At 43.8% G+C, this 17,587-nt stretch overlaps 1 protein-coding gene across 1 annotated transcript in view; it reads left to right on the forward strand.

Annotated features, from left to right (window-relative positions):
- The first annotated feature begins 768 nt into the window (after positions 1 to 768).
- COLEC12 (collectin subfamily member 12) overlaps positions 769 to 17,587 on the forward strand; it is a 194,186-nt gene continuing 177,367 nt past the window's right edge. The window contains exon 1 of the mRNA XM_023241800.2: positions 769 to 971. Coding sequence (XP_023097568.1) covers positions 965 to 971 — 7 coding nt within the window. The 5' untranslated portion in view covers positions 769 to 964. The remainder of the gene's footprint in view (positions 972 to 17,587) is intronic.

A 17,587-nucleotide genomic window follows, 5' to 3' on the forward strand; every position in this document is an offset into this window, starting at 1 on the left:
GGGGGGGGGGGGGGGTGGAACCCACATTGGGACAACATGACGGGCCACAATGGAGGGAACTTACGAAGAAGCCACTCAGTAGCCCAGCATCCCTCAACCTTATCAATTCAGGGGAGGTGGGTAGAAGGGTGACTTTTCTAAACCAAGGGGAGCGGAGAGGATTTTTTGGTCTGTGTCTTTGTGTTCTTGAAGGTCCAAAGTTGTAATCCTGCTCGGAGTTCTGTAGGGAGAGCATCTAATTGTGACTTCGGACAGCTCTCCCGGGGTGACAGCGCGGTCGCCTGTGCCCGTTCTTCCTTCGGGTGTCCACAAGCGCACCTGGAAACTTGGAACCCCGAAGACGTTCTCATCTCGGTTTGATCTAATCCTGGATGCCCCAGAGACTTTTGGGGAAGGGACATGCTTACTCCGCCACCTCGGTGACACTACCGCTCCCCAGCTCTCTCACCCCACTCTCTAGGTAGTTTGGGGGTCTAGAAACAAGCCCAGCAGCGGCACTTTTCGCGCACACCAAGGGTGAGCATTTGACCGACTGGAAGACGCCTTCTTCCGACATCGTTCTGCCGCTGGTGCGACGAGAAAAGGGAGACCCGGGGCGAGACACCGCGCGGGGGAGACGCCGGGCGAGAAAGCGACTGGGCAGGGGCGAGCACGGGCCGGAGGGCGGGGCGGGCGCGGGAGGGCGCGAGGGGGCGTGGGCGCGGCGGCCCGCGCGCCCCGGCGGGCCAGGGGGAGGGGCGCTGGCGGGAGCGGCGCCTCCCGCCCGGGGTGAGCGGCGCGCGCGGCAGCCCCGCGGCACAGAGCGCCGAGCGGGGAACGCGGGCGGGTGGCGGCGAGGAAGGGTTGGAGCGCAGACGGCCGACGCGCGGCGCGGCTGCCATGGACGCGCAGTGACCCGCTGTTTAGTGCGAACTTCCTCGGCTGCGCGGAGCTCCCTGGCTGGCGGTGCGTCTCCTCGGTCACCATGAAAGGTAGGGCGGCGGCGGGCTGCGCTGGGCTCCCGGCCCGCAGGGCGGGCTTCGGGTCGCGCGGGAGGGGGCGGAGGTGCAAGCTGCGCGAACTTTCTCCGGGCGGAGGGTCGGAGGAGATGCGGCGCATGGATCGTGCGTGCACGCGTGGGGCGCTCCTCCGCCCCGCAGTTCCGCACGGCAGGAGACCCAGGGGTTGGGGTTTGGGGGCGTACTAGTATTCCTCTCCCCATCGTGTCTCTCTGCGAAGTAGTTTGAAGCCCTAAGTCGTTGTTTACAGATTCCAGTTCCCAACTTTTTAATTGAAAAAACATGCCGAGGAGAGTGGAGGCATCCTCATTCCTCCCAGTCCGTTTTCCGCTCTGAGGCGCTCCACACTGTGTTTGGGGGTCCTCTCCGCTCGCCTGGTGCAGTTTCCCCATCCGAGAAGTCGACGTGCTGCCAGCCGGGTGTTTCCTTCGGGACTCGGGGATGTTCTCGGTGCGCCCTCCCCACATCTGGCAATGATTAGGTGCCCGCGGAGTTCAGCTGGCTCGGAAAATGCGTTTGGCATCTTTCTCCATCAGTCCCACCGATTGGAAAATAACTGCTCTCGGTTCCGCGTCCCTTCCATGTGCCTGCCTGTGCAGTTGGTGTGCCCACGTGTGCTCAGAGGTGACACAAATCATTCCGTTGATCGTCTCCTGGGCGGTGTCCTCTGCAGGCCGGTTTAGGGGAGTGTCAGATGTTATCGTACCTTTAAGCGGAATCACAAGGATGAGGGCTTTGCAGGGCAACTTTCTATTTATTAGAAACAGTGAGATCGGTCAACAGAATTCTGATTTATATGTGGGATAAATAATTGCAACGGGCATCAAAAGGGAATCATTTCGGGATGGCCTGGCGTGGTGTTTACACAAGACTGGAGTTTCTAGTTTTGTGCTAGGATAACACGGGCCGGGCTTGAGTGAGGGGGCTGGGTGCGAAATGCCATGTGACCGCCGTGACCGAATTTCCAGCCACCAGAGACCACGCGATGCGATCGCTTTGACTTGCCAGGGCTGTGGTCCGAGGGAGGTGTCTGGGAAGCCCCACGCGCTTGGAAAGTAACTTTTGCCTCTAGCGTTCTCTGGAAGGAAGTTCTCGCTAAAGTATCCGGAGCGATACCGTCCTACCAATTAGCTGTCCTTCCAAGGTGTTAGTTTCCTAGTCAGGAGACTCGAGGAAAGGCAGGGACTGAACTCCAGGTGAAAAGTCACCCTCCCCAGAAGAGAAACGAAAAGATATGATACAATTTTCTGGCTAGGGAATTTCAAAACGCAGTGGTGTGTGTTTCTTGTTTTTCCACTCAGTTTGTCTTCTCTCATTTACATTTTAGGAAACACACTTTCCTTGGCTAGCACTGATTAAAGGATCCTCCCAGAAAGGAAAGAGTTCACATGGCTAAATGTTACTCTGGGGCTCAGTTACCTTCATATGAGCCAGAAGTTAATCTTCTTGCTGGTCCCTGAGGCCAGTAGTTTTTGAACTTTTGGGAAGATCAGCTCCCATCTGGGCTCCTGAACCCTGAAAATTTTATGCTTTTTGACTGGGTAAATGACCATTACTGCAATTTGGGTATTTTTAAGTGTTAATTCAAATCTGCCAGGGAAGACACACCTGAAAGTCCTAAATGTACATTTGTGAAGTTTCCGCTGCATTCTGGACCAGCTTGCAGACCCCCCTGGAGAAGTCTCATTGCTTACCCTCTGTGATCCAGGCACTGTCTAAAGGCCCCACTTACCTTGTGTCCCAGTGGGGGCGGGGGGATAAGGTACTGGTGAATCCCAGGGTAGACTACTTGCTTTGAAGGCCTCTTTTCAAAGGAAATATTCTGTAAGAGATTTGCTTACCAACTATTGCCATATAACTTACATTCATTTGTCTGGTTACTGAGGTGGGGAAAGCAGAGGATGGTAATAATTTTTTAGTATGTACTAAGTGCCAACCCCTGTGCTACACCCTCTACAAGCCCTCTATCAATTAATCCTCAATGGTATGAGGTAGGTATTTTAACTCCTACGTTACAGATGTGGAAACTGAGTCTAGAACTTACAAGAACTGGAGTCCAGGAGTGTGGTAAACACTAAAGACAAGCTCTGCCAATTTCCCTGTGTTCCTTGGAAAGGCCTAGGACACCAGGTATGATAACTTCTGGTATAGACTAGAAGAAGGGTAAGTCTCAGACAACTAAGTAGCCAAGTAACCCACAGTAGGTGCAGCAGTCAGGAAGGGGGTGGATCCAAGAAATTGGACACAAGGCTTCTGAAGCCAAGCAGAGAGTGTATTTCTAGCTAAGGAGGAAGGCTGCCTTTACCGAGTGGAATTATTTTGACAATTTGCCATAGGTAACCAATCCAAAGTTTTCCTTGGGTTTGTGATTATGTCTCGTAGTTATTAACTCATTATGCTGAAGAAAGCCAATGTTTCATTAGACTTTAACTTCCCTAAATGATACAGGTCAATGACAAACCTTGCAAATGCTTAAAGTATTAACTTAAAACATTCTTTAGATAAATAGAAAATTAGTAGACTCCTTAGAAGTTACAGAACTTTTTTTTTTTTTTTGCTAAAGCAAAAACTTAGCTCCTGTACGAGTCCAGTGCTTTTATAAGGTACCTATTTGACTTTCTAATTCTGATGTTTCAACCTGGGACATCTATGTAATAAACCTGGCTTTTGGAGTGTAATTCCACATCTGCCATGAGCCACAGCGCCACCTATCTGTTGCATTCAGCAAGTACTTGTCTCTGTTTATTTCCTCGATCTCTGGAATCACAAGTACCAAAATAATGACATCATTATATCTTTTCCAGAAGAAAATTACTTGCCTTGTGCTGCAATACTCGAAGTCTTTCAAACTTATTAAAACATGAAGCTGTTTTAATTTATTTCCAGTTTCATTTTCAATTAGCTGTGCTGCACCATAAATCTCATGGTTTTGGATAGTCACATTCTTTTTGAAGGAATTTGACTCCTCCAGAGTTAGGTGTGTCATTATTAAATCACGTTTCTAGTTCTGAAAGTTGGGAATATTGGTAAGTTTTAATGCAGCAGCACTTGTTGCCTAAGAGATGGCCCAAAACAGCCACTAGCAACTGGGACCACAGTGGTCCAAACCACTGTTCTGATTTAACACAGGAAGGAGGTTGGTGCCATCAAATCGTAGTATTCAGCTGCTTATTTTTGTGCGCCTGTATATAAACATTTCTGAAATACTGTTGGCAAGAATACTTAAAAAATGCACTGGTAAGCAGTATATGTCTATTGCCAGTTGTTTTTCTGGACTCATGGACTCCTTGCTTTACCACTGTCTCTCTAAGATTTCTTGTCCTTAACTGGGATAAGTAAACAAGCGTGTAAGGGCCAGCTGCATTGAAAGCATCATGTTTTCTGAGGGGGAATGGAAACAAAATGAGGCCTTTTCTCCTTCACTGATTTGGAATTGGGGCTGACCTTCCTCTGGAAGGCAAATTTACAATCTAATTATACTTTTGACTTTTCATTAGTTTGGGGATGCTTAACATTCTTAATCTGAGGTTTAATTATTGCTAAGTATAGATCTTTTCTGTGGTCTCTGCAGTTTCCCAAGATTGCTCCTATGTCCCCTCCCCCCTGCTTTTTACCATGCAGTTCATCTACTGATAAGGGTGTGACTGGGACAAGCTGGCAGATGATAGCTTGCAAGCTACAGCATAACCAGGTGTCTAATTTTCTGAATTAATGCTTATTAAAATAGTATTTTAAAACAGTTGATGCAGCTGCTGCCAAAGTAAGTTTTCAGATGGGAAAATAGACATTTAAGTTTTGTGATAGAAAAAAAATATATTTTGCCTCAGGTAAACGCGGAATGTGAGTAATCTCTCAGGTGGCAGATCTGACACATGTCTCCCCATGGTGGGAAGAAGGGGTGGGGTCCTGGGAAAGGAGGCCCAGAGTGGTGGTAGAGCACAGCCTTCTTGCTGGCCGTGTGTACCCATGGTGCTTTGGAGCTTCAGCTGGTGAGTCTGAGTGAAGAGAATCAGGCAGTCGGGGGGAGTGGGGGCTGGACAGCATTCTAGGTCTGGAAGGTAATCATCTGTGAAGAATCTAACCCCACCATGGGGTCAGCTCCACCAGGCTGTTTCTGCCCTTTCCATCTTCTGCCATTCTGAAGGCACCGGCTCACTCCCACTCAGCTTCCAGAGTTCCTGTCAATGGCCTGGAGGAAGGAAACAGGGTCATATGTTGGAAGATAAATGGCAGGGACAAGGTTGATCTGTACCAAGGGGTACGCTTGCTAACAACTTCTTAGGTATGACTGATGGCCACTTAATATGCCCGCTTATTATTTTTCTCTTTAATAATAGCTGACACTTATTGAGCACCTGCCCAGCCGAGTGTCCTTATTTTCTCCATTTTGCAGATAGGAAAGGTTTGGCTCAAAGAGATATAGTTACTTATCTAAGGGCACCTAGCTGGTCAGTGGGAAAACCGGTATTCAGACTCCGACAGTCTGACTCCAGAATGCACATGACACCTCTTGCTTAGACTCCTTCCTAGCCAAACTCTAATATTCCACTCAATCAACCCATCTTTGTTAAGTACCTAGTGTGTGTCACATTCCACTAGATACTAAGTGAGCCACATACAGTCCTACCATCTGGACTCAGACCTATAATAACCTGGCATCAAAGGTCTGAAGAAATTGATGTGCTCTACAGCCAGCCACGAGAAGAGCCTCTTTAGATAGAAGCTCTTGTAAAAGATATATCATATTCCAGAGTCATTGCCATGTGTACAGTTTATCTTCTGGGAGGTTTTGCTTATGACTGATTGAATGAATGTGAGTGGCTCACTGAATCCAACAACTCTGAAAACAGCCTCTGCACCACAGTTTTGCTGACAGATTTGCCATGAAACAATGGAACATTGTCAGAAGTGTCATATTCGAGAACAGACTGTAACCATCAGTAGATGATCAGTTATAAGAAAAATACATAAAAATAGAATAGTAGTAGTGGTAGTAAATAAACATTATGAGCAACGGATAGAGAAATAGAGACATTCTTCATAGAAAGTATTTCATTCTTTACTGCTGACACCGCTGTTTCTAACCATAGCAACAAAGCTTGAGGGAGGTAACTTTTCAATCAGTGATTTGATTTCTGTTTAAGTGAGTGATATTTGAAGAGCCCAAACCAATATAGTGCCTTGAAAAGATCCTGCTGATTGCTTAAGGGTCCTTTATAATTATATGGCAGTGAAAACCAGCGTAAACAGAAATAAGTGATATCAAATTAAGATGCCAAAGAGCTAATCCCTGAATTTATCATGAATATTCAGTTAATACTCTTTAGAATATAAAGGAAGTATGTTTTTCAGCATGGGAGAAGTTTTAAAAATTAAGTAAATTTATTGGACTTTGATATATTAAATATGACTCTTTTATGTTTTCTTGAATGAATGGTTTGGGACTATAACTCAGTATCACATGAGGTCATATTCACTAGACTGAGATTGGATATTTGACATTCTGCCTGACTTGTGCTTGGCTTTTGTGGAAGCAGTTGCACTTCTTTGGGCCTAAGTCACTTCCTTGTGACCTAGAAATGTTAAGAAACCGATATTTATGTAACAACGTATTATTCACAGGCAAAATAGTTCAACTTTATACTTGATAACGCATACTTTAAAATATGACCATTTCATAAAATGTAATTATACATAGTGACCCCAGGAGTTGAGCCTGATAATTTTAGTGTGGTGGCAAGGGGTGTGGACTCTGAAACCAGAGGACCTGGTAACCACATGAAAATTACCTAACCTCCCCTGGTTAGGAACATAGCCCCTGGTTTCCTTCTCTGTCAAGTGGGGGATAGTAATGGCATCTACCCAATGCCATTTTTATTTGTTCGTTGTGTGGAGGATTAAATAGGTTGGTATGGATTGTTTAGAATAGTGTCTAGCACTTAATGAAAACTCAAGACATTTTAGTTATTGTTATACTGTGTAATTGTTAACCTGCTGCCTCCTCCAGGCAGTAATAGAATTGCCAGTTATGAACCATTTAAGTTAATCAAGTGAAACAATATATACCATGAAGAAAAAATTTCAGTTTTGAGAGAAAAGTAATTTTCAAATTATAAATGTGTTAAAGCTGACCTCAGAGGCTGGAGGGAGCTGTGCTCTCTATAGGAACAGTGCTCACATTGGTCTGTCTTTAGCTGTTGTCTCTAGTGTTATCGTCATCATTGTATTATATAAAAACCAGCCATACTGAAAATGCAGGGACCGTGTTTATAGTGAGTTTGCAAACTATAGTAAAATCATACAATTTTCTCATTTGTGGTAGTGGTAGAAAATTGATTAAATATTTGTAAATACATTTAATTTGCCTAAGAGCATGCAATTTCCAGGAGCACTATTGTTCATGCCTACTAATAATGACATACTATTTTTAAAGATATGTATCTCAAATCCAGTGTCCATATTTATCCAGTAAAAATACGACATCAGAGAATCAAAACATAAAACAAATTCGTCTCTAAGGAAGCATTAGGACAGAGGCATATATATATATATATATATATATATATATATATACTGTATGAGATCATGTCTATTTCACTGGTAGTGTTGATTTCCTACTGATTTGTCATATTTGTATTTTATTATTTATGATTGGGCCACAAAATCTTAACTAGCTTTCACTTACTCTTTAATATATTACTTAAATATGTTCAAATATTCTTTATATCAAATATATTCAAATATTCATTTAGTATATGATTGAGGTCTATTCAAATATTTAGTACATTATGTAGTATATTATTTACATTATTTAGTATATTATACAGCTCCTGTCCCCAAAGAGCTTGCAGTCTGGTGGGCAGAGCAAGGCTTATGCACAAACAATTGGAATCTAAGGTAAAAGGTGAAATAGGGCCTATGTGAAGTTCAGATAAATGTTGTTGGAGGACAGGAGGAGAGGGCAACCTGGCTGAGAACAGGGATAATTTCATTTGGAGGGATGATGCAAGCTGATTCATTACCTTGAATTATATTTCATATTTCAGATTGCATTATTCTAATTGTAATTGAAGAGGGAAATGGTACATCCAGGCACCGCAAAACCTTGAAGTGAGGCATTTCACTGTAGGAGGTGAGAGAAGATCACAGTTTTCTCAAACTTTGTCTCCTGAGCTCAATGTTGGTCCATTATTTGCAATTAATTATAGTATATCACTTTGGCATAATTGTCTGGATAACCTAAACAGAAAGTTAAGTGATTTCAAAACAAAACAGATGTATCAGTTGTTTATTTATTATTTGGGAGGGGGCTAGTTAACAAAGACCACTTATTTTTTGCATGCCTCCAGAGAATTGGACAGCATTAGTTTTCCTTGACAAATGACCCATGTATTTGAGGCCGTTTCAGAGCCCTTATAAAATTTGAGGCAGTGATTCGTCTGCTCTGGACTTTCTTATTATTAACCTGACAGTGTGATTGGATGAGGAGGTCCATCATAAAACAAAGAGAGGCATGTCCTCTGCCCTATAATTAGCCATGAATGGTAGATGTGGGGATCAAGATTTTGAGTGTCATATTTGTTTCTTACTTTTTAAGTTGTTAAAGTTGGCTCCCAGGGGAAATCTGGTTTAGCCTACACTCCCAATTTAGGGGTAAAAGTAACAAAAAAAATCACCTCAATTTGTTGGAATATAAAGGAATGAAAAAGGTATGGTATCTCTCTTTACCCTAAAAGCAAGTATTTGCTGTTTTTATAAGAATCAGAACCATAAGTTGTACCACAAATTGGGGTCATTTTGTGTCTGTAATATTGACTTAAAAAAAAAACAAACTTATACTATTGAACCAAAATGTGATCCTTTTGTTATAAAACATAAAGTTGGGAAAGCAGCTGAATAATTGAAATAAATCTTCTGTAATATTTGGAGTAATCTACAAGTATTTAAATTGCTACAAATTCCTTTATCCATTTGGAGTAGGGTAGTGGGGAGGCCTGGAAGGCAGATCTAATTACCCCATCAAAATTATGCTGAACCTCAGTATTATATTACAGTGCACTGAGCTCATTCACTTGCAGAATACTTAACAACTATGGCCCAGAAATGCCAATGGGCAAACCAAACTATACAAGGGCCATGTTAGGTTTTATATTTATAAAGCTATGAAGCCAGGGCAGATAGTACTAGTACGGCTCTTAAGGTTAAAGAATGTCTGCCTTTGGGGCGCCTGGGTGGCTCAGTTGGTGCACCATCTGACTTCGGCTCAGGTCATTGATCTCACGGCTAGTGAGTTCAAGCTCTGTGCTGACAGCTCAGAGCCTGGAGCCTGCTTCAGATTCTGTGTCTCCCTCTCTCTGCCCCTCCCCTGCTCACACTCTGTCTCTCTCAAAAATAAAAAGAATGCCTGTCTTCAGTTTTTACAGCCCAAATTTGTTAAGATAAATCTTCTTCAATATCAGGTAGATACTTCAGTGCCAGTTAGCTAGGGTCCAAATTGAACCCACCCCACATAATACTCTTGCTAATCAAACTTCCCTGCTGTTGACCTCCCCCAAATGCTCACTTCAGACTGGAGCTTTGAGTCTTTTGAAACTTGAGCACTAAAGTAGTCCCTACCTGGGGCACCTGGGTGGCTCAGTTGGCTTAGCATCTGACTCTTGATTTTGGCTCAGGTTGAGCCCCAACATCAAGCTCCATGTTGGGCTTCTCACTGAGCCTGCTTGAGATCCTCTCCCTTTCTATTTCTCTTTCTCTCTCTCCCTTCCTCTACCCATCCCCCCTGCTCAGGTGTTTTCTCTCTGTCTCTCTCCCTCTCTCTCAAACATAAAAAATAAAAAAATAAGTGGTCCCTACCCAAACCTAAAGCTATCTTGTATTTCATGAGCATTCAAGTTTTGTGATATTTATTTTTGTCCTTAAAGCAGAGTACCGCTGTTACCACCTCTGTCCTCTTACTTAGAAAGACCCCTCATGTTTATTAAGCATTAAGTATGTGTTGGGTGTTTCCCACATATCAATTCCTGTTTGCCTCCCAACAATAAGTGAGATAGGAATTATTGGTCCCATCTTATGGGAGAATGAGAGGCAGCCTTGAGTTTATGTTGCCAGACGAGGTGGAGCCAGTGTTCAAACCCAGGTCTTCTAATTCCAGAGCCCAAGCTTTGGCTGGCTCAGCCTGGCTTTAGGAGAAAAGTCCCCCAGAACAGCACAGTGGTGTCCAAAGAGATGCCCAAAATATTTAGTAACCCAGGTGACATTCTCTGAAGGCCACAGTTCTGCAGTGCCATGAAGGTGCCTCCACGCAGCAGTGGCCAGTGGAGGGCAACTGTAGACTCAGGGGTCCAGATGACACTGGGTATTTGGCTCCAGGGATGCAGGGGCATTTTTTCCTCTCCTCACCACCCAGACCTGCTGTGATAGGTAGTGGTGGTGGGAACCCACAGGAACAGCTTGCAGGAATGCTCACGGCAGGCAGCGTATGTTCACCAGCTGGTTTGGAAGCATGGAAACATTCTAACAGCTGGTAGGACTGTGCTGTTCTGTTCTAACAGTGATGGCTGTACAAGAGCTGGGACTGCATCGAGGTAGAAACAGCATAGAGTAGCCGATGGATACGCACATGTGGACAGCATCACTGAGCCTAGCCTCTGTCCACGGTCCTTCAGCCTGGCTCCTAAGGAAGTCTGAACTTGCTCTGTTCAGTTTGGCGTTTGTCAGAACATACTTTGTGCCAGGGATTTAAGGCTCTAAGTCCAAACTTCTTATTCTGTTGCTTCAGGTTGAACTCTTCACACTGGCTCTTTGGAACAGGGTGGACTTTGGACCTTTTTCTGGTCATCAGCACTTTCATTTTTGTCTACCTGACTTTTATCTTGCACCCACATTCCTTTGTTTTGTTGGCTTTATTTTTTTTTTAATCAAAGTTAGAGATGTATATAGTTGGAAGAGTCAAAAAATATTTATTATGAATGAGATTTATTATGAAAAACAGCAGTTTCCTGCCGGCCCACCTTCATATCATCATTTTCCAGTCCCCAGAGGGAATCTCTTGAGAACATTTTTAGCATTTTCTTTTGGCATTTACTTTTCTTGCGGTTATCCTCTGATGCCTAACAAACCATCCCCAAACCCTGTAGCGTAAAACAACAGCTGTGTATTTGTTCAGGATTCTGTAGTTCGGCTTGGCTTCTGCTTCCTGGGGTGTTGACCATGCTGGTCAGCCGCACCCCTAGGGCCGGGCATCAGCAGGGTGGCTGGAATGGCTTCTTCCCCTTCGTCATCTCTTGCTCTCCCACAGATCTTCTCTCCCAGGGGGGCCTCCAGTCCAGCACGGTCGTGGGACATTTCACATGGCAGCTAGTTGCCAAAGGGTGAAAACAGAAGCTGAAAGGCATCTGGGGCCCAGTTCCTGAGGTCACCCACTGCTACTTCTGGCAAATTCCATCAGCCAAAGCAAGTCACAGGGCTCTCCCAGATTCAAGAGAGTGGAAATGGGCTTGCACGTGGAGGGATGGAAAGAATTGTTGGTAGTCCTTTATGCGGATGATCTGTCACAACCCCTTGTCTTTTTTTTTTTAAATTTTTTTTTTCAACGTTTATTTATTTTTGGGACAGAGAGAGACAGAGCATGAACGGGGGAGGGGCAGAGAGAGAGGGAGACACAGAATCGGAAACAGGCTCCAGGCTCCGAGCCATCGGCCCAGAGCCCGACGCGGGGCTCGAACTCCCGAACCGCGAGATCGTGACCTGGCTGAAGTCGGACGCTTAACCGACTGCGCCACCCAGGCGCCCCACAACCCCTTGTCTTTAAGTGAAATGCTTGTGGTCTTCTCCTCCTCCTTATTACTATTAGTACTACAGCAGTACTAGTTAGCAATTAGTTAGCAATTAGTACTAATTGCTAATTGAGATTTAGGTATATATATTGACTCCCCTTTATAGCAGATAAGGTTTAGTTCTTTCACCCTTCATTTCCACCTAACAACCCTCATGGATGCCGTCTGTTGCCCTCCATCATCCCAAAATAGTTACATCATAATCTTGATTAAATCAGCATTCAGTGTTCATATTACTATACTTATATAAATGCTATTCACAGCTGACTCATATTTCCTTCATGCATAACTTCTCTCCTCTGGAGTTAACAATTCTCTTGTTTTATTTGCTTAGCTTCCTGTGTGTGTGTGTGTGTGTGTGTGTGTGTGTGTGTGTGTGTATCTCATCATTCACCCCCAGAGTCTCTTCCACTTTTCTGAATCTCTACACATGTGTTCACCTACAGTAGATATTCTCTCATTTCCATATTTTTGAAGAAATCTTCCCTGGAGCTTTCTGACCTACTCAGGGTTAGGGTTAGAATAGGGTATATGCATGTGTGCATGCACACAGATACACACACACGTGTTTTTCTAGCTTTGTTATTTTAGTGGAATGCATTCTCAAATGTCTCGAAGAAAGTGTTCATGAGAAGTACATTTTTGGGGACTGTGTAGGTCTGAAGACATCTTTGTATTACCTACTCATTCACTGGAGAGATTTCTGTGTAGGAAATAATTTAGCCTTAGAATTTTTGAGGGCACTGATCTATTTTCTTTTAGTTTTGCTATTAAGAAGTGTGAGTGTGAGGTCTTCCTTTCCTTTCCTTTCCTTTCCTTTCCTTTCCTTTCCTTTCCTTTCCTTTCCTTTCCCCTTTCCTTTCCTTTCCTTTCCCCTTTCCTTTCCTTTCCCCTTTCCTTTCCTTTCCCCTTTCCTTTCCTTTCCTTTCCTTTCCTTTCCTTTCCTTTCCTTTCCTTTCCTTTCCTCCCCCTCCTCCTCCCCTTCCCCTTCCCCTTCCCCTTCCCCTTCCCCTTCCTTTGTAAGCTTTTAAGTTTTCCTGTCTGGAAGTTTTTAGGATTTTCTTTTTGTCCTCAGTGTTCTGAAATTTTACAGTGATGTGCTTTGGAGTGGATCTCTTTTCTTTGTGCTGGGAGGAAACTGGCCCTTTCACTCTGGAGACTCATCCTTCACTGCTGAAAAATTTTGTTTAGTTCTTCCTCTGATAATTATCTACCCCTGTCCTTTTACCTAAAACACTTGCTATTTGAATTTAAATATTGGATCCACTGAATTGATTTTTTTTTTTTTTTTTTTTTGGCTTTGCTCTTTTCTACTTATTTGTTTCCCTTCCTTCCCAACCTCTGGAATATTTCAGCTGTGTTTTCCAACTCTTCTATTAAATTTTTGCTTTTGTGATCATACTTTTAAAAAATGTTTATTCATTTATTTATTTATTTATTTATTTATTTATTTAGAGAGAGCGTATGAGCAGGGGAGGGGCAGAGAGAGAGGGGGAGAGAGAGAATCCCAATCGGGCTCAGTGTAGTCAGTACAGAGTCTGATATGGGGCTCAATCTCATGAACCAGGAGATCATGACCTGAGCCAGAATCAAGAGTCAGACACTTAACCAACTTAGCCACCCAGGTGCCCCTTTATGATCATACTTTTAATTTCCAAGAGCTTTTTCTTTTTCTCTTATGGTTCTTTTTTTAAATTATGACATCCTGTTCTAATTTTATGGATATGTTATCTTCTCTTATCTCTCTAAGGATATTGGTAGAAATTTTTTATGAAATTTTTTTCGTCTCATATGTCTTTCCTCCAAATTTCTTTATCTGGTTTCCTTTTTTTTTTTTAGTATTTATTTATTTTGAGAGAGAAAGAATGCATGTGCATGAGCAGGGGAGGGACAGAGAGAGGGAGAGAGAGAGAATCCCAAGCAGGCTTCGTGCTGTCAGTGCAGAGCCCGATGTGGGGCTTGAACTCACGAACCACGAGATCATGACCCTAGCTGAAATCGGACACTTAACCAACTGAGCCACCCAGGCACCCCTATCTGGTTTCTTTATGTTCATATTTATTTTTTTCATATTAGAGGCTGTGTCAGATGTCTGGGTCTTATCAGTAGGAACAGACTATGGTAAAGGTTGATTAGAACCTCTTTGTTTTGGTGGGTTTTGTGAACTGTGACTGTCACTCTAGGCTGAACTGGCTGAGCTGTTCCACTGGGGACCACCCAGAATCAGAATCATTCGTTTATTTTTCTCTTAACTGGTCAGATTTCCCAGGAAAAGCCTTCCAGTCTTTGACCTAGAGGGCACAGTCTGGCTGACTGGGAGAGGAGGACCACGTGTCTGGACATTCAGTGTGCAAACGTTCACCTTTTCTCTGAGTCCCTTGCAGTCCCCTCATCTCAGCTGTTCCTGGTGTCTTCTAAGCAAGATACCTTTTGTTTCTGACTTCTCTGAAAAATAAACTTAGGTCTTCTGCTGTAGTCAGGGAGGGACAGTCACTTCCCTTGGCAGGGGACTTGGGAAGTCCAGCTGCTCCCCGCCCCCCCCCCCCCACCGCCCCACGTACCACACAAACCATTTAAAGTGTACAAGTCAGTGGGGTTTTTTTGGATTTTTGTTTTGTTTTGTGTATTCACAGGTTTTGCAACCATCATTACAATCAATTTTATTTTTTATTTATTTATTTTTTTAATTTTTTTTAACGTTTATTTTTGAGACAGAGAGAGACACAGCATGAACGGGGGAGGGGCAGAGAGAGAGGGAGACACAGAATCGGAAGCAAGCTCCAGGCTCTGAGCCATCAGCCCAGAGCCCGACGCAGGGCTCGAACTCGCGGACCGCGAGATCGTGACCTGAGCTGAAGTCGGATGCTTAACCGACTGAGCCACCCAGGCGCCCCTACAATCAATTTTAGAACACTTTTGTCACCCAAGAAAGAAACCCCATACCCATTAGCTGTCATTCCCCATTTTACCCTAAAACTTCTAGCCATAGGCAACCTTTAATCTGCTTTCCAACTCTGAATTTGTTTAACGTAGACATTTCATTTCATATACATGGAGTTGTACAACATGCAGTCTTTCGTGACTGGTTTCTGTCACTTAGCATGATGTGTTCAGGGTCCATTCATATTGTAACACATGCCAGCGCATCATTCCTTTTTAGGGCTGAATAATACTCTATCGTGTGGCTCTACCCTAATTTTTCCGTTCATCATTTTGTGCACATTCAGGGTGTTTCCACTTTTTCCTGTTATGACTAATACTGCTACAAACATTTGCGTACAAGTTTTTGTGTGGACATGTGTTGTCATTTCTCTAGGATGTATGCCTAGAAGTGAAGTGGCCTAACCCTCAGAAGAAGTGCCAGGCCATTTTCCAAAGTGGCTGTACCATTTTACGTGTCCACTGGTAGCATATGAGAGTTCTGATTTCTGCACATCCTTCCCAACATTTGCCATTTGTCTTTTTGGTTATAGGCAACTGCTTCTTAAATATATGTTCATCCAGTCCTCCTATTTTAGCCTTACGTTGATTCTCCCTCAAGAGTGACCTGTGTCCCAAATTCCTCAGCCTGTTCAGCATTCTGTGGTATAAAGCATTGCACCTTAGCTTTTCTGGTGCTAGCACAGGGTTCAGTTTCTTGGGACTGTGGTGTCCTCATGGTGTGGAACTCGAGCCCTCCTCCCCCCACTGCTGCCAGATTCTGGGTCTTAGTCTTGGTCTGACTCCTCACAAGCGGTGAGACCTGGGGTCAAGTTATGTAACTCCTCTGAGCCGTAGTTTTCTCATCTGTAAAACAGAGAAACATAATAAGTAGGAAGTATCTGACATATGGAAGATATTAACTAAATATTAGTTCTTTTATCTTCCCCAAATGTGGTGAATATTTAAAAAGAGGAAGATTTAATCTCTTTTCTTTAGGAATTCATCAACTGGTAGTAGAGATAGACACATATATAACTCTAATCTGCTGAGTTTCAACAACTGTTGAGTACCTATAAGGTGCCATAAATGTGCTGGTTGCTGAGGGTACATACAATGCAACAAGTTTCCTGTTTTCAAATGGCTTTCTATCTGGTGGCGTGAAAACCAGCAACTGGAACGTGGGATAGACGGAGGAAAGTGCTGTCGCACTGACCTAAAGGGAGTGTAGGGAAAGGAGAGGTATATTCTAACTCTAGGGTGTCACACACTTGGTCCTTAAGTTGATTGGAACATCTTCACTTGAACCCATGGTACCCTGAAATAGCAAGACTCAAAGCTGTCAATCATCAACAGAATTCTCTTCAGCGTTCTCTATCATGAAACCTCTGGCGAGTGTGGCTCTGTGCCACATACCAAGGAAAGTAAAGAAAACAAATAAAAATCACTTTTTGAAACAGGCAAACTGAAGACCGGGTAGCCCATAGGTATTGAAACAAAAATGCGGAAATACAGCTGTGGGAGCCTAAAAGCATGTGCCTATAGATATAAGTCTCACATTGCTTTAAACTTGTTTTGTTATTTTGTTATGTTAAGGTTATGTCCTCTCTGCAGACAAACTGCTGTTACAAGCAGGGATCAGGTTAGGGCCACGCCAGAACTTAGAGGCCTTTCATCTTAGCCAAATCCTTGCTCGCATAGGGGTGCAACAGATGTGTGGCTTAGGTGGTGTCAGAGACAGATTCTGGAAAGTGGCAAGTTGCTGAGGTGACTGGATATTCTCTAGGGAGAATATCCTTATTTAAGAACACCACTTTTGGGGGCCCTCGGTACTGTAAAGATAGTCTACAATGCACTTCCCTTGGGTCTACAGAGCATGAGGAAAAGTTTTGAGAATAGAATGCAACGTTGCACATCATGTCAGGCTTATTTATCTTCCTCAAACCTGTCTGTCTGCCACTGTGGGCTGAATTGTAGTCTTTTCCCCTCTAAAATCTTCAGGCATTGCTTTTTCTTTCTGTCTCTCAAAATAAATAAAAAAAAAAAAGAGGGGTGCCTGGGTGGCTCAGTGGATTAAGCATCTGACTCTTGATTTTGGCTCAGGTCATGGTCTCAAGGTTCGTGGGATAGAGCTCCTGTCAGGCTCTGTGCTGACAGCATGGAGCCTGCTTGGGATTCTCTCTCTTTCTCTCTCTCTCCGCCCCTCCTCCCCTCCCCCTCTGCCCCTCCCCAGCTCATGCTCTCTCTCTCTTTCTCTCACAATAAATAAACTTAAAAAATAAAGCATTTAGGCATTAAGAGCACTTGACCTTGTCCTCTCTCCTGGGGCTCGTGTAGCCTGATGTGGGTTGCCCACGCAGCCACAGAGCCATCAGCCCTGGCCTTTTTCTCTTTTTCCATCCCCTAAATGCCTGGCTCTACCACTAGCTTGAATGGGCTGTTTGTTGGCTGCACAGCTGGGGAAACATGGCAGAGGGCTCTGGGGGCCAGCCAACTATGCAAATGAACAACAGATAAGTGTTACCTGACTGACTTCACCTGGCTTTTAAGGATACAAGAAGAGGATTCTAAGATCAACTGTTGAAAACATGAGTAAAACAAAGTTAAGTTCTTTTTCCTCTTTCATAAGGGTTCAAAAACCCTTGTGAATCGCCAAGAAAGGAACTACTATACAGTGTTTCCAAAATTCTCTTTTTTCCTCCAAAGAAAAAACGTTGAGAAGACTCGTTTAAGATGCCTCTCTATGAGACCTTCCCTGATCATCCACATGAGATGTGATCTATGGTACTTGACGTGTACCCCTTAGGTCTCATGATTTTCTGTCTAGTTGTAGAG

This window comes from Felis catus, chromosome D3, assembly GCF_018350175.1.
Source record: "Felis catus isolate Fca126 chromosome D3, F.catus_Fca126_mat1.0, whole genome shotgun sequence".
NCBI classification, from domain to species: Eukaryota; Metazoa; Chordata; class Mammalia; order Carnivora; family Felidae; genus Felis; species Felis catus.